The 22709-nt window shown below is 41.1% G+C and overlaps 1 protein-coding gene across 1 annotated transcript in view; it reads left to right on the plus strand.

Annotated features, from left to right (window-relative positions):
- babam2 (BRISC and BRCA1 A complex member 2) overlaps positions 1-22709 on the plus strand; it is an 80153-nt gene that overhangs the window by 48302 nt on the left and 9142 nt on the right. The window contains exons 7-8 of the mRNA XM_062439927.1: positions 4429-4538; positions 17463-17562. Of these exons, the coding sequence (XP_062295911.1) occupies positions 4429-4538; positions 17463-17562 (210 nt within the window). The remainder of the gene's footprint in view (positions 1-4428; positions 4539-17462; positions 17563-22709) is intronic.

The raw sequence follows: 22709 nt of genomic DNA on the forward strand, positions 1-22709 counted from the left end.
CTTCACAGAGGTTGAGGCACTGTGTCCAACATATGTACAGGGGCACTCAAAGCTCGCCTAGAAGCTGGACATGTCCTTGCACAACAACCCTGCTGTCAGTCAATCCACCCCATTACGTTGGACGTGACATTTAAAGTTGGGCGAAGAAGGCGGACAAAGTGCCCTTACCTCCTCCGTACTAGCCCTGCAGTAGAGCCCCCATGTAGCGTTTGCCGATGAGTGTGTTTGTGTGTGTTGTGACTTTGGCCAGACTTGGTCTGGCATAAGGACAGCTGTCACATCTCCAACCTGTCACATGCGACACAGAGGAGATGCCACAGGCCGGGGCATCAGGAGACACAAGGACGGACACAAGGAAAAAGTGTCTGCGCGTTTGAGTGTGTGTGTGTGTGTGTGTGTGTATATGTATGTGTTCCTGGACCAATGTGTCTGAAAGAGTAAGGACGAAGGAAGACATTGGGGCACCGGCCACGTGAAAGGGTTTTGACTCGGAGGCACCCTCTAACCTTGATGCCCACACACACACACAATCGTGCAAACTCTTCACCCGCTCTCTTAAATCCAGTCCTTGAGCAGTTGAGTCACTTTCTCTAAGGGCATGTAGTAAATACTGCCTTAACATCGAACCACCATCCCTGCAGGATGCCCGCCTTGTCTTGCAGTCCTCTGACCTAGGCCATTTCAGTGCTCATTACTTACCAACAAAGAAGCCTCTTCATTAAGGTCCTGCCTGTGGCCTGTGGAGAAAAGGCTTTTTTTTAATGTTCGTTCTCTGCTAACTCTTTACATAAGCAAGCAGCAGTTGCCCTCAAGTGTATTTGGTTAAAAGGGCTGAAGATGTGTGTATGTGCGTAGAGAAACATTAATAGCCATTTTGGGGCTTTTATTTCATTACAGAGGGAAAAAGCTGTTCTGTTTCAATTTAAGTAATGGTTTCAAGGCAGGCAGGTTAAAAGGTCAGCTTTTGTTCTCATTAGGATATCTTTTCACAAGCTTCCTGAATAGATTCGCAGAGTTTGGGGAGAAATAAGAGAGATCATGAGAAGGTTTTTCAAATGCCTCTAAATAACCACCACATTGCAAGGACACCCCTTCAGCGTACTGTGTATTCCGTAACTGAAACCAGCTGTCAAGTAAAATCCTTTGCATTGCCCCTCCACACTTTAATTTACTTTCAACGTTCCACTTCAGAAGTATAAAAACGTTTTCTCCTCCGGAAAATGGCGTCATGAAATTTGAGCAGCTTTGGAGATTGAAGAAGATACAGTATTTCAAATTGTGTTTTAGAAGCAAGTCGTACATCCTCCGTGCATCAGGGATCATCGGTTTAAGTGCTTGAAGCTGCAGGTCAGGGGGGCTTTAGCGGTCATGAAGCTATGGTTTGCTGATGTGATTCCTTATACCGGCTTTTTGACAAGACTTTTGGAAAATCTTTCTTTTTACGATGTCAGACGTCGGTCAGCTGTATTTCCTTGTCTACTGGAGTCTGATAAGGGTCACACAAGTATTAACCTATTTTGCAACAGCTCGCACAAAGAATTTACAAATTGTAGCCGAATTCTCTACTCAAAGAAGTTGGAAAAAGAGTATTACTCACTTTTTATTCCCCCTAAAATCCCTTGCATTTCTGCAACAAGTATCAAGAAAACAGTCTGTCTTCAGAGCTGCTTTTAGACACTGTATGCATCTCATTACATACATTTAATGGGTTTAATGAGTCAACACAAAGGTCACATTTACAGTGTGAATATGTTGCGGACATTTCAAATTTTTAACACGAGTCTGAATTGATTGATCAGATTAACATGAAGGCTACAGTAGCTCAGAAATATGCACAGAGATTAAATGCATGCTTTGTGCTTCCTGTTTATGAGGACTGTAATAAAATCAAGTCACTCAGTGTCGTCTGCTTTGAATAAAGACAATAAAACCAGTTTAACAAACCAGGAAACGCTGTACATGAGCCAGTTTTACTACTGTAAGAATGATCAGAGCCAGCTATCATTCTCTATTAACAGTTTTCATTCATGCCAACTGTGTGGATTAATGAATATCCAGGAACACTTTACACACAATGAACCAATACAGTAGTAATTCATGTGTGTCCCAACTTAAGGTCTGTCTGACATTAGAAATAAGGCACCAGAAACCCCATCTATTACATTTTTTAATTTATGAAAGAACATATTCCAAGCGATTATTGGCAATCAAACTTGAAAACTTCATGCAAAGTTTGATGTATAGTTCTTCTTAACTAAACAAGACAAAAAGGACTATTTTTATCTATGTAATTCAGTTCCTTTGCACAGCACATTAATTTAGAATGGCAATAGCTAAAAGTTAAAGGGTCCGCCTTTAGTTTTTTGCTTGTTTGTTTCACTGATGTAATATGACTTGTGACAGCTCTTCGCTGTCTGCTGGGACGAGATGAGTCTGAATCATTCCACAAAAAAGGCTCCCTTCAACAGCGCCTTTGGTCTGACCCAATCGTTGGATGGTCGGCTGCAGCCTGTGCCGAGCTGCCCCCGTGCTCCTCTACTGGCCCCTCTCACCTTGCTGTTGGTTCTCATCCATCTGTTTACTCTGTCCCAGTCCAAAGGAAGCATCCATTAAATCACCTTTGAAGATCAAAACGGGACTTGACAGCTACAAACTGGAGCAAAACAATCTTTTCCCAAACCCCACATCCACCGCGGCCCCACATCTCTGTGCCTCTTCCTATCTGTCCCATATCGTCAGAGGCAGAAGCCGCGAGCGCTGCTGTGAGACAGAGAGCAGTTCTTGTTTACTGATGCAGACTATATTGATGTGAGCTGATTCCATCAGGCGACACTTTTGGATGCCGCACACCCTGCCGTCTTTCACTGCCTCCCTTCTACTCCCTATGTCTTTACCCCTAATGTATCTGCCATGACAAGGCAGATTGTGACAGTGAACAGAGCTGCAGCCATTGTTGCAATGGTGGATATCTGCTTTGGCTACTGTATGAATGTTGATGTAATAAAGACTTTAATATTCCATATTACACTCCCACTATTTCCCATTCAAAGCTATTTACAGCTGCTTCTTGTGCTTTAGATATATGTCGTACACTGCAGCTGCAGCTAGGTATTTTTTTATTGATTTCGCTCATTCGAATTAATTTGTACGTTTTTCTTAAATGGTTGAAATAATTAGATTACATGCAAAGTAATTAATTCCACTCCACTTGGGGAGTAAATGCTCAGTGAAGAAATTTTTCCCTCCGCCCACTCAGCCATATTTTTCTCAAACCAATAGTCAGTTCGGTTTTGTGAAAAAGCATGGTAATTAGTTCATAGGCCTGATCACATTTGGAAGCTGCCTCGCTGCAAACTGGTTGCACTGTGCCTCTGTCCATCATGTATGGTGGTTAGATTTCCTCTCACCACGGCGGGCAGCGATTATAACAAATGGATGAGTTCAAACCGTCTGTAAGACATTTGATTAACGCTGCCGAGCCTCTGTCGGGGGACAGAGAGCCCGGAATGGTACTTGATGTGGAATTGCACTAATGGCAGTGCCTCAGAAGTAGCCATGCTCTAGGAAACACATCACAGAACGAGAAATTAGAACCTCGGAGAGACAGACGAGGGTTGCAGCGCGCAGCTCCGGGTGGCCTCTGCATCCATCTCACACATGATTTGATTGGTGCTTCCAGTCATCAGCTCAGCCTCATGTTGCAGCTGTTGAGGCTAATGTGGCATGAAACGAAACAGATGTTTCTTCTGGTGTCTTTCCACCCCCTTCAATTTTTTTGGGATTTGCACACTTGTTGTGCACACTTAGAAACCTGCAGTCATCAGGGTTGGTTTTCTGTACAGTTCAAGTATTTCCTCATCCAATCAACAAAGAATTCCAGGTCAGACATGAACCGGGGTTATTGCGGTTCTTGGTCAAAGCCTTAAACCTTTGACCACTGCAGGGCTCCTGACAAATTTTGGTTTTGATTTCAGTAGTTGACAATCCAACAACAGCAGCAACAGTCCAGGTCAAACAGTGATTGGCCAGGTATATCCACCCCCACCCTTCTAGCTCAAGCTCTCATTTTTTATTCTTCACACTACTTCCATCACTTTTTTGATGTACAACACCATTACTCCCCTTGATAAGAATCTGTCTGAAAGCATGCTTTGTTCATACCCCTCTGAACAATTATCACATGCTGCCTCTCTTTATGATGGCAGGCTTTTGTTCTCTTCCTTCATGTGTGCTCATTTGGAACAGATTTACCTTTGAATGCATACAACACTTAGTACACACTTTGTTTTAAGCATACCCCAAATCTTAACCCTAACAATCCCTTGCATGTACTATATGAAAAAGTCACAGGCCACATCTCATTGCTCTTAATCTTATGGATTGTGTTTTCACTGAATAATATTCCCCACTTGACTTTGTCTCTTTCAGGACACAGCGCTGGACCCTGGAGAGGATGTGGCCCTTCTGTCAGTGAGCTTTGAGGATGCTGAAGCTACCCAAGTCTTCCCTAAACTCTACCTTTCCCCAAGCATCGAACAGTAAGTACATCAACCGGTCACTCAGTCGATTGTGCAGTAACCTGATAAGATGATCACCTTTTGTTGTTTTTTTTGTTCTATTGACATGTGAATGTGAGGCTAACATTAGCTTTGTTGGACCATTATCATTTAAATAAACTTGTTTCATAGTGGTGATGAAAAAAATAGTAATGTTAGTCACAATCTACAGTCTTGCCACTCTACTAAATTAGTATAAACCTTTTATTAAGCACTCAAGATTGTATCCACATGCAAATTCTGTTTAAGGATGTCTCGCACACACACAGTCCTCACAGGGTAGAATAAAAAAAAATCTGTAAATTTGTTGCAGTAACTCTCTGTAACATCAAAATACCTTGACAACCAGAGGGAGGAAGAAGGTCAACCAAAAGTGATCTGGGCCCACACTCACCACTGCTTCTGATTTGGAGGAAACAAGATGTAGTTGACAGATTAGCGTGAATATTGTGTGAATCAAGGGACATATTATGTCATTGTGAATAATCCCACATCTCAGTGTCTGGACTCATCATTCGGTTCCTCAAAAACAATAAGGGAAGAACAAAAAAAACAAAAAAAAATTAGATGGATGACACACAGCGTCTGAGCGAGGGATGACTGGATGTCTGGGGTGTTGCATGCAAGCTTGTGTGGAATTTTTTTTTTGTGAGTCTGTGGCCACTGTGAGAGTGGGGACTTCAGCAGCGTGTGTAGTCTCCCTGTTCAAACCCACTTTTTGTCTTGTTTAGTGTGTGTCTGTATGTGTAGATGAGTGTCTGGATGCATGCATGCTTGTGGGATTTTATGTGGCAAAATGTAAGTGTGTGTGTGTGTGTGTGTGTGTGTGTGTGTGTGTGTGTGTGTGTGTGTGTGTGTGTGTGTGTGTGTGTGTGTGTGTGTGTGTGTGTGTGTGTTTGTGTGTGTGTGTGTGTGTGTGTGTGTGGCATGCACCGGTATTTAAATAGGCTTTAGTGGCAACACAAAGTATGTGTTCTTGTAGGTGTGGATGTAAGTCTGTGTGTGTGTGTGTGTGTGTGTGTGTGTGTGTGTGTGTGTGTGTGTGTGTGTGTGTGTGTGTGTGTGTGTGTGTGTGTGTGTGTGTGTGTGTCTGTCAGGTATGGGCCCACTCTGACCTCAGGGCCCCCACGGTCTGGGCTTTCGTGCTCAGAATAATCTCAGGCTGATGTTTATTTACAAGCACACGCCCCGTCGCACCAGGTTAACAGACCTCTGCCGCCCCCCCCCCCCCCCCCCCCCCCCCCCAACACTCTCCCAGCACCACCACCACTATGCCTCTCTCTCTCTCTCACTCTGTCTCACCATGTTGCTTTTTCCTCCTCATTTTCCATGCTCTTCAGTTGTTGTTATTGTTTTTTACAGTAATCAAAAGCTTTCTTCACTGTTCGGCCTCCTGCCATTTTCATGCCATTCTGCACATTATCTCTCTTGTCTCTTTTGTGGTTTATATCTTATCTCTCACACTATAGCTTAATGGCAGAAGCATGAACTCACACACACACACACACACAGCTCTCCAACATGTACAGACAAATTTATCCACATGCAAGGACGGCAACATAATACCCTAATTACAGCATGCAAAACAAAGGTCACCTACCTACTGCTTGTCCTACATAATGCTCATTTTCCCCCGTGCTGTGCATGTGTAAAAACACATTTAAGCAATAATATGACTGTATTGTTGTATCGCCTACAACTACAAGAGACAATGCAACTAACCTTGATACAGCGCAACCTCCAGGAGGTCTCATGTATGTTTTTAATGTAGCATCCAACACTTCATGCAAAAACAAGTACACAACCTTTAGGTTTTAATTTGATATTCATGCTTTTGCTCCCTGTGGCAGTAAGAAAAGTCTGCCCTTAATATGCATATGTACTTGCACTGTGTGAGCATACGTGTCCTCCATGTGTATCCTTCATCTTAATAATTGACAGTGAATATTGACATATTTTACCATGATGGACACCTTTCTGCACTGAAAGTTCATTCGGTTCAAGAGGTATTCATCAAGAGTGTTGTGATGGTGTAGCAGAATGCTTTAGGTTGATATGTAGATATATGTGTGTGTTCACCGCATATGTCTGCTTGTTTTGCCTGTGTGTGTGTGTTTGTGTGTGTGTGTGTGTGTGTGTGTGTGAGAGACTGACCTTACTGAGGCTGCAGACCAGACCGAAGCCGTTGCAGTGGTGTTAGAGGCTCTCCTCCTCTGCCAGTTGAGGAGAACAGACAGAAGGAGGCTAAAGGCAGTAATAGTGGAGGGGCAGGAAGTGGGGAGCTGTGGCGAGGGGGGGGGTAGAAATGGGTGGTTGATGGGGGGGGTCGATAAACGAGGAGAGGCTATAAAACAAACCCTTTCCTCATCTAAACCCTTTAAGAACAATCTAAAAAAGCACCGCATTGAGCCAGTCTCTCATTTACCACCTTCTCCCGCTGCTTAATGTTGCCTCTTTTTTTGTCTCGAGATATTTGCACATATGCATATGAAGGGCCGCGCGTTTGAATGCTGCTCCGCTACATGCTTTTGTGCACCTTTTTGTCAGCTGTGTGGGAGTGTGTTAATTCACGACCCGGGGCGAAAAATGTATGTCTTCCTCACCGTTGTTTGAAGACAAACGATGGCATGTGTGTACGAGTTTCGTGCATGAGCGCTTTTCGTGTCGCGCTCGTCGTCGGATGCTCCTTAATTTAGCATGCCGATGTGTGCGAGCCAAGCCTCTCTTCGCTCTACGTGTGTTTATGCAGATCTGTTACCCTGTTAGTTTTTCACTTCATGTCCTTACTGACCCTTGTTAGTCTTTGGTCTTCTTGTGTAGCTGCCCATTATCTCTGCATCGGCTCCAGCGAGGAGGAAAAAACTCATTTGTTTTGCAGCGCGCCCCGGCACATTCCTCTGTTTTTCTAGCCAGCGAGTTTTGATAGACGGCGACGTTCAGGAGGTTCTGCATTAACCCGAGCTACTGCCAATGTTCACAGGATCATGAAATGGGGAGGAGGTGGGGTGGGGGAGAGGGTATAAAATTCACATCAAAACAGCTTTTGGAAATTGTTTAAATCAGTTTTTATTTTTCATGAAATGGTGAATATAGCAGCTCAGATTTGTTTTTGGCAGCACAGTTTCACTCATATCTGCTACATCTATTCAGCTTTCAAATGTTTTGGGGTTCTTTCTGTCTGGTGTGGGACTTTCTCCTTCCTGTAATTTGTCCATCATTCTGTTGACTGACCATTCATCCTCCACACTCATCCTTTCCTCCCCTCGCCTTTCCTTATGCCCTTCCCTGCTCTCCTGTCTAGCTCACTTTTTTTTTTTTTTAACTCACTTTTTCCAGTTTTTAACTCTTGTCTCCTCGGTCTTATCTCTCCAACCCCCCCCCCCCAATCCTGCCTCCTCTCTCCCCTCCTGTTTTTTACATGTCTGCCGCCTGTCTCTTCTCTCTCCGTCTTTCTCCGTTTTTCTATCACTCCCTCTCCTCTGCTGATCCCTCTGGCTGATCCTCAAAGGGAACCGAGAGAGTGAGTGGGACTTAAAAGAGAAAGAAGCGCTGTGCTCTACCCAGCAAGGTCGTCCCTCGCTCGAATGAAACGGCAGCGAGGAAGAGGAGAGAGAGAAAAAGAAGAAGAAAAAAAAACACACACACACAACACACGGGAGAGGAGAGCTTTTCCCTCTCTCTCTCCTTTTCTCTTTCCTTCACCTCTCTACTCTTCTCTCCCATCACTCCTGAGTTGTTTGATATCTCACTTTTACGCTCCTTCAGCAGGGGCTCGGATCTAAGAGCTCCGAACGAGAACTCGTAAGCCCCCCTGAGCTACAGTGTTATACCTCTATTTCTATTCCCTCTCCCTCTCTCTTTCTTGCTCTCTCTGTTGCTTTTTCTTCCTCTGTCTTCAAACAGACCATCGCTGTAATGCTTTCTGCCTTACAGAGCGGCAAAGGGGGGGAAAAAAAGATGTTGAAATACCCCGACAGACACCCACATTTTTACCAATAATGTACAGTGTATGTAGACAGATGCATCGGCTCCTCTCTTTGATGGGACTGTACTGCCGTATGTGCTGCTTTTTCTGTAGAAAGTATTGATTATGAGGAGTCAAAACTCTGTAATTGTGTAGGCTTAGAGATTCACCTGCTTAAGATTCAGTGTTCGTGTGTTATATAATGTTTTACAGGACGCCTAGAAGAAAATATATTGTGAAAAGCATGATGATCATCTGAGTTTCACTGTGTAGATCATACGGTTTTTCCTCCCCACTCGTTTAAACAAACGTTAGGTATTAAATAGATGGAGACATTTAGAGAATGCCTCAGCTTTCGGAGGCGTCTTTGGATAGAATTTGTTGTCATTTCTTCAGACCATAATATGAGGTTTGTGGTTTTGCCGAGGATTCTAATATCACAGTGCAAGAAGAAACCGGTCTAATTAAATATATGAGCAGCTATCAGATTGGACTGATGTTTTCAGACGACACACATCAAACGTATCCGTCCCTGTGGAGTTTTTTTAACATCAAACCATTTCGGCAGAGCTAACGTAGATGAAGTATGCTTCTGTGGCTTTAGGCAACACTGTTTTCATCATTTTACTGACCTGTTTACTATACATGGAGGCACTGTTCTGCAGATGGCACGAAAACCGGTCACTGTTTTTTCAGAGGAACCCCATGTATTAATGCAGGAGATTTCTTTTTTCAACATCATACATACTGTGTATTTAAAAAAAAAAAAAAAAAAGCATGTCTGCTCAAAACTTGCCTGTATACGTCTCCTTGGAGTTGAAGTCACTGTCCATGGACACACTCCTTGTAGATATCTTTGTAATTTAAATGCAGTATTTCTACTGTCAACCTCACATAAAATAGCTAGTTTCTTTCCAAAGTTTTAAAATTGTGTCATTGAGTTCAATATATTATAAACTAGTGCGCATGTTTGTTATCTGATAAGCAGACCCAAACAGTTTTCAGCAGTGATCCATAATGAAAATCTGCAGAATTGATAAATAGAATGTGATAGATAATATTTACTTAAGATAACAAAGATTGTTTTTAGTGAATTAGAGCTCAGCCACATTGTTCTAGGAATGAAAACAAGGTTTTTGCCACTGATATCAAAACCCATATCTCTTCCTGTCTCTCCTCATATTGCTCTGTTAGGTACTACGACTCACAAATAGTGAAGTTATATGTCCAGTGTGACCAGCGACTTACACAAAGTCCCATTTGACTGGGTGAACTTTTGGAAAGGCCCCTGAGTACACGAGCAAACATTTTGAACGATTTTACAAGAAAAGACATAATCATGTAAAAATACTGATTTTATGACATATTTAGCATACAATAGGGGATAAGCAATTAACACAGGGACACAGGATTACACATGCATTTTACATACAGCATCTCAATTGGTGGGAAATCTGTGGAAATCTGTGGAAGTCTCATTGGAATTCTGTGGGCGCAGATTCCATGTGGGCCTGCTGATAACCTTTGAGAGTTACAGATCCGTTACTCAAACTTCCTGGATTTCATGTCTCACTACTAACTAAAGTACAAAAGAAAGAAGAAAGTAGCTCCCTTTTCAAATGCAGGTTTAATGGGATGACCAGGTGAGTGACGTTTCAAGCTACATGCTCTTCTTCAGAGTAGTAACTCACTGTTTTAATGCAGAGCTGTTTCCAGCCCGCAGAGACGTTATCTTACACGCTAGCTAAAAATGACCAGTGTCAAACTACAGAGTGTCAACCTGAGTCACAACCACCTGTGCCGTGGCAAGGCTCAGGGAATTCCACACCTGTATGTGATGACAATGGCTAAAGTCTAAAGGATGGTGGTGGGGGTTTATTCAAAATATTTACTTGTGACTTCTAATACACATAAATACATCTATTTTAGAGTCATCATTTGTGTAAACCTAAAAGTATAAATTGGTCCCATAATTGGTCCCTTTCAAGAAGTCGCAGTAGTAAAATTCTCATTCACATGGTTTACGGGGACTTATCTGTATAACATTGCAGCCTGTAAGAATTTCACAGCATTTCAGTGTTAAACTCGTCTCTACAAATATCAAGACGACCCTCACATCTGCGGAATCGTTTTTATTCTTACCTGATTTATTTTGTGCGTCTCCCCACAACCGTTTTATAACCAGACTCATCGCTCTTTTCATTTTCATTTTCACTTTCACTTCTCGTTTACCTGATTGTACCGTGCCCATGAGATGAGTTGGATACATCTCTCCTTCCCCCAGAAAACCTGCTGCATTGCATAAAAGAATCGAGTGGGCACCGTCTCTGCCCCCAAACCAGATTTAGGAGCCCAGAAAAATCAACACAGAGAGACAGTTTTAGGCTGCAGTGCACTAATGTTTGTGTATCTGCATTTGCCTTTAGGTGCCTCTGTGTGTGTGTGTGTGTGTGTGTGTGTGTGTGTGTGTGTGTGCGTGTGTGTGTGCGTGCGTGCGTACGTGCGTGCGTGCTCGCCTGGTTACTGATGTGTGTGAGTATGTGTGTGCGTGTGCCTGTGTGGGTGTACAGTTTGTGTGTGTCCCTTCTCCAGGGTCTGTAGAGGTGTTTTATAGCCTTTGAAAATCTTTGCATTTCGATCAGATATTTTTCAAGGTTTTGTGAACATCTTGTCACTCTCAGAAATCGTCAGTCTGATAAAATAAATTCATCGCTAACCCAGGCAAAACCCACTCAACGGTCTGAAACGTCAGCGCAGACACTTCTCTCACTCTCAGCGGCTCAAAGCACTCCGCCACTTCTTCCTCCTTCTTGTCTCCTTGAAGACTTCTGCGTTATGTTTTTTTTCTATAACTGTGTGAAGTGAGTTTTAAGATGCTTTGTTATTGGCAACAAGGTTTCCTCAGTATGTATGCCATTTTAAATGTCTGTGGCTAGTATATAATATGTGTTATTTTTGCTAGATATCTTCAAAGTAGTCAAGACATAACTGCATCTGATCACTTCTGCTAATTAAAATGTTGTTGTAAAGACAAAAATATATTCATATATATATATATATGTCATATATCTAAAGTTATCTAAAGACAGTTTATTGGCTGCTAATAATTGTGTTCATACATGTACATCTATAAAAAAACTGTATATATTGTTATTAAGTAATACTTATTTATGTAGCAGTGCCCAAACTATTGCAAAGCAGTACAAAGGAGGGAGTCCCATTGTACATATTTAATGCATAAAAATGAGAGACAATCAGAAAAAGATGAGAAGAATAAATGAAATGGAAAAAATGTAATTGCTGTGAAAAGTGAGAAAGGATCAAAAAGACTACATACAGTAAAAGCATATCCATAACTGTGCATCAGAGATATCATACATATTTCTGAACACACATTTCCACTCTCAATTGTATTATATTAGATTTATTTGTGTGTGTGAGAGAGAAAGAGAAATGTTGAAAGCATTGTATCCAATTTTACTATTTAAATATCCTTGGACTAAAACACTCTCAGGTATTGTTTGAGTTTTAAACACCAAGGTTAGCGGCGACAAAAGGAAGTAGGATAACCGTCGCACGCATCTCTTAGCTACCGCTGTTGGAGTTCATGATGGCTCAAGTTTCAAAGACTCTCGCCGTGTGACCATGGCAACTGTAGTAACCGCAGCAGTGGGAACGCAATGGGAAACGATGCTGAGTTTTATGAAAAATACCCCTTGTCTGCAGCAGCAACTGCTCAGTGTTACACACACACAGAGATGTGATTGATAGTGGCCTGGCAACATCAGCTAGCAACCCAACAACTATCATCAGGTTCTGATTCAAATGTTGCTAAATGTGACACTTTTTCCAAACAGAGAAAATACAAATACAGAAATCTGTCATCTGAAATAACCAAAAACTCTTCCGACTCTGGCAGTTTTTTTGTGTTTATGAATGACCTCCATCACTCATTGTAAGCTGAGCTGAGTGGGCCTTGAATAAAAAAGCATTATGGTTCTTTTTTTGTGGTGCACACTGTGGTGTGTGCCAGGATTAATTATCGCATGATCACTATAGGACCTGAGTTCACCTTTGGCCCTTCATCACTGATGACTTTAACTTTGGGGACAAGGAATTATCAAGAACCTGCAAGTCCCACAGTTTAGAGTTCCCCCGCTATTGTACAGTATATTTCCATCGTTTTCATTTCTGCTTCATCTGCAGTCAAATGTGAAGCAAATAGTTAACCTCTAGAAGCAGAGTTCTACATCACCAGTTGTTCAGTGGTTCCCTACATTGCATTAAACAACTCACCTGCAGCACTCCAGTGGGGCTGTTCAAGAGAAATCACAGAAGTTCAGACATTCTATTTAAATGGTTAGTATTCCAGTGATATATCTGACAGACAGGCAGACAGGCAGTGCTGATTTTACCACAGGCTCCGACCCTGCAGTAAAATACTTTAGCTACCTTCAGTTGAAGGAGTGACAATGGACAAAAGAATGTCATCCTGTTGCCTAACCTTATAATATACTAGTGAGAGAGTGTAATAGTTGTGGCCTCAGGCTCTTATTAATCTGGTTTTATCCACGTGGATGATGAATAGAGAATCTGAGTAAAATGTCTGCACTGTTATGCCAGGATGGTCACCTCATCAACAGAAAGGTTACTTACTCCTATTGTCATAGGCCAAGGGCATATTGTCCAGTCACAGAGGAATAGGACATTATTTAGTCCAAACAGTCAACAGGCAGAGTCATATGTGGGCCTTTGAGGGCCCTCCAGGCTTTTAGGAAATGAAGAAGGCAATCAAAATGGAAATGTTGCTGCTTTGAAACTACATTTGAATCTCCAAGCAGCCCTTCTTGGGCCTTATCTTTCACTTTGGTAATGAATCATGTCTGCCCTCCTTCCAATTGAGCCTTTATCTGCTCTCACGCTGTCACTTCACTGTCATACACACCCTTTTCTCTCACTCTCTCTTTCTCTATCACACACAGACACAAAACCACGCATAAACAAACAAACCAAGCTTCGTCACCATCCACCTGAGTCACAGAAGGATAATCTCTCCGGTTGATGAAGTCACAGGCAGCCCTGTCACTGTACAGCATGAGTGTGTGCATGTTTGTTTACATGTGTGCATATACACTGTCTACTGTAAATATGTCATACAGTAGGTTGCATTGCTCAGAGGGGTTGCTTTAGGCAGCAAGTGTGCATGATGACTCCAGTGTGTGTGGGTAGTGTTGAGAGCGGTGTCACCAGTGGAGACAGAATGGGGGGACTCTTCAGGGTGCCACTCAGAAAGTAAAACACCATTATGTCTAGATTCTGAGCCCACCCACAGGAGGCTCGTTTTAAAGCTTATATTTGAAGTCTGATATTACTGGCACGTTAATTGATAGATGATTCTTATTATCAAATCTTTTATAGTCCCAGCAATCATCCCAAAACTGATTTGTTAGACGTTAGACTCTAAATATGCAGAAAGCCCTACAAGAAAGCCTTAGTAACAACGAGAGATTTAAAAGAGGATTTACCAGCATCTAACAAAAAGATTATACTGGTTGTATCATGGGAAATGAAGAATTCATTGTTTTTTTGTGCTTGACCCATAATATAAGCTAAAAGTCAGGATATCTTACCCTGACCTGCTCAAATATGCGGTGCAGAGTTGAAACTTGCTGCCTAGGGTAAATCTTACTCTCAGCTTGACCTCGAGATAAAGTATTGCTTGTCAAACATTTGACTCTCAGGTTTGGCACCTAAGTAGAGTTCATGCAGCCTCCCACAGTAAAATATGACTCATGTTCAAGAAATGGATTCTACAGTCAGCATTTTTCTGCTCAGGTGGTTGTGCTTGTTTTAGAGGCAGAAAACTTTAGTTTCAGTCATCTTTTAGATTCTAGCTGTATGGGTCCATTCTTAGTGGATCGCAAGTGGGTCAGCTTCATATGGAAAAACTGTGTTTGAAATGTGGGAGATTTCAGGACTATGCATTTTAAATGTTTAGAAGTAACTGGTAACATTTACTGTTTGTACGACGTTTGACGAGAGGAGCTGCTAGCTTGATTCATAAGAGGCTAAACAATAATGAAATCAAATATATTCAACCTTTTTCTACTCAAACTGAAAGTAAAAACTAGTACTGTAGCTGTTTAATTGTCTTATTGTTTTGGTATGTTTTTATCGGACTTTTTTTTATCAGACTTTTATCAGAACAGACCTGTTTTAAACTGTTTTTAGTAGCCTGAATAAACCTGAAACAGTGCCTGTTATTACAATGATTTTAGTGTTTTCTTTTTTTTTAAATGTTGGTTGTAAGCCCTAATTACAATGCTTCTTATTTTATTGAGTTTTAAGCCCCAAATGTAGCCTACGTTGTTTTAGCTTTTGTTTAGTGAATCACAGTTGAGGTGAGCTCATAGGTTAGCATTGTCTCCTGTATGTGGACTTTGGGCAGTTGCAGCAGCTGTTTTTAATTCAAATTTAGCCTAGTAACTAAAGTGTAACTTAGTGTAGATTTACCCATCATTAAATTATTGAAATGATTGTTGCACACAAATGAGATCTAATGTATAGATGAGTTGTTACTAAATATTTACATCTAACAACTGCCAGGTGGAACTGTCGCGTTAGCTCGCTGAATGAACCAAGTGACAAAACTAAAGTTAACTTGCTACAATCTGACCTGGTTAGATAGAAGAGCAAATGAGGCAATATGGAATATGGTTGATCTATCTGACCTGAAACTTCACATCATATTTCTTGGAAAAACCCAAAATCTACCTCAAATGTACCAAACATTATGACAATACAGTTTGACCCCTAAAGCTGTTACTTTTGGAAGTTACCTTACAGGTCATGATGTTACAGTGACCTACTTTTTACATATGTGGTTGTTTCTTATCAGACAGCACTACAGATGTTTCCTAGCAACCGATGTACACATTATTAAAGTCTAGATAAGACATTTTCTATCTTCTTTTCTGCCTTTTCTACATATTGATTAAACAAATCATTTGTAACTAAGAACTTCAGACAGATTTTACCCACAAACTTAATGGATTTACAATTAGCTGGTGCAACATGATGCTAATGTATAAGCGAACGTTTGGACCCTGACGATGTTACCAGTTGGTAACCACAGCTTTACAACATCTCCAACAATCAAGTCTTGAAAGTTGCAAAACCTCAAATAATTGTTTAATGGCAGCATAAATGGCCAGTGTCAGAGTGGTCTCTCAAACACTCAAGTGAGTGTTTCAGAAGCAAACCATTGAAATCCAAAATGCATCACATTTGTTCACATGCCTGCCATTGACATAAATGAGTGACGAACACACCACCATCTATTTTGTGCCTCTGTCCGCATTTCCATCTGAATGATACAGGGCTATTCTTAGATCTGTGGGTGGATAGATGGGCATCATTTAGATTTTCATTTTCAAAGGCTGCTCTCCTCGTTGAAAAGGATTTTGACAAAGAAAATGGTTTCATGACAGTTTGCATGGCTTCTCTGTGAATAAGACCTTATTAATATTCAGTTGAGCATCAGTTCCAAAAAAGACTAAACTTAGACCAGTGATTTGGAGTAAAAGCTTTACATATTTTAATCTCTGTGGAAGATCCATGGGTGTGATTCTTATCTTCAACAAAGTTCTGTAAATTCAGGCTGTCATGAAGCCATTATTTGTCACACAACAGCTGATCAGAAACCAGTTGTTTTCTACAACACTTACAACACATCTCATAGGCCAAGTGCATGTACAGTAAGGATTATGAGTACAGTCACTGTTGACCATGTGTTGACCTCTGTTAAGACATCGTTTTTCCCATAAATATTTGTGGTATTGGGTCATGACAGTAAGGTGGAGCGGATGATGCCGTGCTCCACCTTCCTCCCCTAAACTCCCACAACTCTTCTTTGGAATTTTCAGCATTGTGCAATTCTCAGGGTTTCATGGTTTGCCGTTGTCTCTCAGCCTGTAGAAATGTGGAAAATATTTTCACACATTGTGGGAAGAACCGCTATGTCTTCCTGGCCATGGAGTGATGATGTTATGGAATTGGTGGGATCATGGCTGTGGTCTGTGACTCACTGCTGTTGTTCCACCTTTCAGATATATAATTATTGTTTTCACATCACAGACTTTCTGATCAACTCAAGAACATGCCCCGAGGGCTGCATATCAACATATGTGATCTTTGACATTTGACATCATGTTACATTATGTATGCTATTTACATGCATCATTCCACGCATGCTTAACCTGGTGAATGGCAGTCCAGTCCACTTTGCCTTTGCTTTTAAAAATTATATCACAGCATTTCTAAATGTCCTGTGCCTTTCCGGCTTATAATCAAGAACAAGATGAAAATAGAAAGCAGCGGAAGCAACTCCCTCTATATGTGTCTTAAAATGAGCAATAAAAGCCAATACGCATCTCCTTAAGACCTTTAACCTGTCCTCAGGGTATTCCCCCTTATTTTTCCCCAGATGAGAAAAAAATGAGGGAGTGACTACTTTGGTTGGTTAGTCATAGGGGAGCTGCAACAGCAGATTTCCTGATTAAACAAGCATGCACTAATCACTAATGGAGCTGTGCTGCAGGATTGAATCAGGAAGACGTCAAAAGAATAAATGAACCAGTGAAGGAGAATGAGGATTCCACAGGCATGAGTCACTTCTTTATTTTTTAATTCCACAACTTCATTCAGTAGATGGCAGCGAACGAATGTGCGCAGTGTGGGGTTTGTTTCTGCTTAGTCGCTTATATTCATTTCCATAAAGTCAGGTGGTCGCACAAAGATGCAAATGGTCCTAAACACTGTTGATGTGGCAGAAAGAATGTGACAGTATTATTATCCCAGACCATGAGCAGATCTGTGTAATCTACATGGATCTATTTACTGGCTATCTGTTGACATTTTCTTATCCTTTCTTTCTCTAACAGTGCTCTGGGAGGCTCCTCTGCACTTCACATCCCAGCATTCCCCAGTGGAGGGTGCCTAATTGACTATGTCCCCCAAGTGTGCCAGTTACTCACCAACAAGGTAAAAGTGTTTGCTACAGTATAAGTCACTTTACTTTTACAAACAGTAGTGTGGTTAAATGCACTTTGTGTGTTGTGTAGACGTTGATGTCTTCATCACACAGAAATATTCTCTCTTTGGGTTCTTTATTTTTATAACCCTTAGTTTCAGATATTTTAATTGATAGCAAGATTTTTTACTTCTTAAGTGTGTGTGTGTGATCATTTAGTGCATACAGGATTTGTAAGGTTGCTTTCAGACTGAGTCAGGCGGTGAGCCGAAAAGACCAACCCAACGTCACGCTGTGATGGTTAGTCACTGCTGGTGATCAGACTGATCAGAGTCATAAAAACCCTGTCCTGAGGGAGGGCAAAGGTGTTACCAGGAAGAGGAGAGGACATTTCTCTTCATTTGATAATGTTGAAACTAAAGTTAGGCCACACTGTTGGCTTCCTGACTCATTTTTTAAAAAGATGAGAGAAAAAGAGAGAAAGAGTTCAGAGCACCAGCCAGCGAGGGAGAGCAGCTGTGGTCAAGCGAGCTAGAGAGTGAATGAAGAGAGAGAGCGTTGGTAGCGAGAAAGCCGGTGAATCAGATCAATAAAACGTTACTTTCTGATTGTTTCACAGTGGTTAAGTTCCAGAGCACAAACACGCCCACACCCCCACACACCTCCGCTCAACCCTGCAGCGGTATGCTGCACCGCCTGATTTGGTCTGAATACGGCCTAAGCCATAGTGCAGCAAAGCATGTGTCCACTTTCGTCAGTGCTGAAGCTGTGTGTGTATGTGTGTGTGTTAATGTGCATTCATGCACGTGTGTCTGTCATCTGCATCGATGGGGGCGTACTGGCCAACCTCCATAGGCTGTCTGAGCGCTCCTTGGCCTCTGCAGGTTGACAGGTAGATATGCAGTGTAGACATGATGTAATGCCATTTTCCCTCAGGGGAGATGCCCATCCCCCCACCCACCCACACACACGCACACATAATGCACACAGATATGCCCCCCTCATATCTCCATATACACCTGGACTCTAACCAACGTACTCAGTGTGTCCGGAACACTTTTGTCCCTGACTGACCTCCATGTCTGTGGTTGTTAAAATCCAGCAGTGTTAGAGCTGCTCCCTCCACTTCACTAAATAGAATCATTGGAAGCCACAGCCTATGCTTGAAAAGCAGAGTCAACAGCAGATAAAAGCAGAGTGACAGGAGGAAAGAGGAGTGTTGCTCAGAATGTCACCATCCCTCTTTAAGAAAGGAAGTACTAATTACTAAGTGCACAGTGCAAAACATGCACTGCCTTTAACCCACATCACCCAGGACCTTTGGTTTCACACAGTATGCAAAGTGTAACCATGCTGGCCAGCTACTGCTGCTGAATTTGAAAGCATTTTAAAAATGCACAAAAAAAAAGATCTTGAGGGGATTATGATTGTGCTTTTTAACAAAGGTGTGTTGCAAATGCTGCAACAAATATCTTGCTCCCCTGAAAGCACTGTAAGGAGCACAGCCAACACAACAGACATAAAGGAGTATGTAAAACAGCAGTTAAATAGCCCTACAGTATATATCATAGTATGTTGTTTGCTGTTGTAACTTTGAATTTAAAATTGAAACTGTCCTTTGAACGTGGGAAAATAGTTGCATCGTCAAACTAAAATGATCTGTTCAGATTGCACATTTTCAGTGTGTAAGTGCAGTGAGTTACACACTATCATGCTGATCTGTTGTACTCACTGATGCCCTCTCTGCAAAGTAGACAATGGATTTCTGGATTACAGTTGAACACATATTTGAAGCATAAAATTATGTTTCCAGGTTTTTGGGAGTAATGCTGTAAACTGTATGTGAAAACAAGAGGGAGCTGTGTGAACTCTGATAAAGCAACAGGTGGAGCTGGAGACTACAAGTTTGAAAATGAAAAAAATCTGGGGGTCTGGAGTTAGAGGGAAATGAGGTTAGCAGACCTCCATAGTCTGCTCCTCATCTCTGTTGGAGGCTAGCAACTCTAGGGTACATTAGCCGTTATTAGCAGAACACACTCAAATCTGTATAGACGATTGAATTGGGTCAAGTTGCACTGTGGGTAATGTAGGCACCAAGAGGAATGAAACAAAAAAGACTTCCCCTTTTTTAAACTTTAAACTATGAACCTGGAAACATAGGTTTAGGAGTGCAACACCAAGTTGGTTGAGTACTCTTTTAATGGAAAATGGAGGAAACTAGCTAGCTGTGAATGGATAATCATGACAACAAACCGTCTAAAGTGTAAGGATGTTAGCTGCCTTTAAAAAAATGCACCCACCCAGCAGCAACATTATCATGACAACAAATTCGAAGTCACCAAATCACTGGAATTTGTTCTATAGATGTGGTGAGGTGATGTATAGGTCTGTAACCAGGTTAGCCATTTAGCTTGTCACAACAGTGTGGCAAAACAAATGAACTGCATGTAAACACTGGTTAAGCTACTTGGGTTGCATTCAAATGAATTCAAACAATATATTTATTAGTTATTTTTTGTTCAACCCTTATTTTTTTAGCCCAATGATGAATGTGCTATTAAAGTAGCTTCCAGGGAGAAGAGTGTCATAAAAATGTTAGCTAATCTAGCTAGATAGCAAACTGGCTAATCAGCTAAAGCAGTTTAGATTTCGCTGCAGCTGTAGCTACATAACTTCCAAACTGCGATACTGGAAGGTGTACAGTGACTCATAACCATTACCACCATTTCCATTAAACAACCTTTTACAACCCATTTTGAGCGACGTCCTCATGATTATGGCTAATTGTTGAGGTTGTGTGTGAACTGAGCCAAGAGAAAGCAAGCAGAGAACGTGAGTGAAAGGAAGACAGAGCAAAGACATGAAGTCTTCTGTATATATCTGATATTGTTTGTGAGATTGAGGTCAAAGAATGGTTGAGAAGAATCAGACATCTTTCAATCATCAACACAAAAAGATCCTTGTAATGTTTCTGAGGACAGGCTGTGTAGTCATTTTGTTCTTTTAACACCATCGCTAATTTCCTCCCACTTATTCCAGATGCTGTGATTATATAGACACACGGCTGATACTGCCACATACCTCAGCTGTGACTGTGACCATGATGTGCTTAGCCGATGGCATCACTGAAACAATGACTCATGGAAATTGGCTTCAAAAAGCTGATAGGCCCTGAGGGGTTCTGAGTGCTCACCTTCACGTGCGATACGTACATGTGATCAACGAGACAAGGAATTAGTCGCTTTGAATGTGTCAAAGTAACAGACAGTGAAGAAATTGGCCTAAAAGAAAAGGGCTGGGAGTAATTACTAATCAAAGTATGTCAAGTGTCTGCTTCAACCAATCATACTGTTTATCAGGTTTCTCTTTATCTTGTGCGATCTAGGTCACTGCTTTTCAGTTACGACACCACCAGTGTTAGCCTATTACATTTACACCAATTTACACTTGCTATTAAATTGCAGTCTGTATCCTGATATATTCTCTGTGTAACCATCCATCCATTCCCAGCATTTAGATTTATAGCTGGTATATATATTTATATATATATATATGTGTGTTCTCATTGCTGGCATCCCTCATTGCTTTTTTCACACATACTATGCAAAGTAGACAGTAGGAGGAAAAGCACCGTCAACAAAAACAATCATAATGATCGTCTGGTCGACGCTTTTCTATATATTTCTTTTTCTATTTATGTTTGAGGAGGAAGACGATTTTCTTTACTTTTTTTTCTGCACTGCGATCACCGAGTAAATGAGCCGCTATTACTGATGTGGCATCTCACTCATAAACACCAACCGCAACATTGTGAAGTATAAAACATTTGTTTCTCACCACTTTTGCCCAAAATATGTCCAAAAGATTCTTCAGAAGTCACTCAGACATATTGACTTACATTAATGTTCCTCTTAAGCACCTGTTGCATGAGAGAAATGCTGTATCATTACTGGCAAACAGTGGTGAGATGCAGTTTAATAGAATCAAGAAAGAAGAGCGTTTTATGTCCTCTCACAGGCTTCATCACTTGATGGGTTTTTACAACCTATTTGCTGTTGAAGCTTTAATTAATAGCTATCGTCAGCCTGAAGGACACTGGCCTCTTCTCTTCTAGTGAATCACACTTTCATTTTTCTCATCAATTTGATAATTTATTAGATAGAAGATTCTGATGCCTAGTTTATTATGTCCAAAGGTGCACAGGCATTTAATGATATGAAGTTACAACATAAAAGCAACTGAATAAATCCTGTCGGATCCACGGTTGCTCACTTCCTGTGTCCTTTTGTTGGTTATTCACTTATGTAGCTGCCATGAATGAAAGTTAAAGAAAATATCAGGAAAGAGACGGCTGGTGGTTGTACAAGGATATTTATTCTTTTTTTCTAGACTGTGAGGGGAATAATGATTTATTGACTCCTCCGACATGAGAAGAATCTCCTTAACATAAAATCTGTTCATTCATAGTGTTTACTGTTAGTGCACAAAATCGATTTTCTTTGAACACAGGAGATACTTGCATTAGAAATATACTGCAGTGATCTTAATCAGGCAAGCAGGATGTGCACTTGATGTCTCTCCGTGCACCTTGTGCTGCTGCAGTCTTTACGCAAATGTGACTACATTACGTAATGTGACTACTGTTTAAATTAGAGTTGTGTATTGAAAGGGAGTAACCCATTTTAACATCACATCATTAAACCAGTTTCTTTCCTTTACTGGTGCACCAATGCCATTTTTCTCTCCCAAAATCTGTTCCAATACCTCAAATGTATATGACTTTTATGAGTGATACCTTGTACTAATCCCCTACTGCTTTATTTTCCTACTATTTCTCTCTGTAGTCTGAGTGGAACTGATTCGGATCATTCTCCTTTCATATATCAACATAACATGAGGCTATACTGGAACTACATAAACACTATCATTTCTGTCTTTTGGGTTGTTGTATTTTTGTTTCATTCTTTCTTGTTTTGTCCTTGATCTACAATTGTATCAGCTTGCTAATCAACTGTAAAGTAGGCCTGTTATGATATCTACTTTTATTGGATGATATATTGTCTCAGAAATAATCGCGATAAACAATATTATTGTCATTTGAAGACCACTTTATACCATTGATGTAATGATAATATAAAAGCATAATAATGCAATCTGG

Source organism: Scomber scombrus, chromosome 19 (assembly GCF_963691925.1).
Source record: "Scomber scombrus chromosome 19, fScoSco1.1, whole genome shotgun sequence".
NCBI classification, from domain to species: domain Eukaryota; kingdom Metazoa; phylum Chordata; class Actinopteri; order Scombriformes; family Scombridae; genus Scomber; species Scomber scombrus.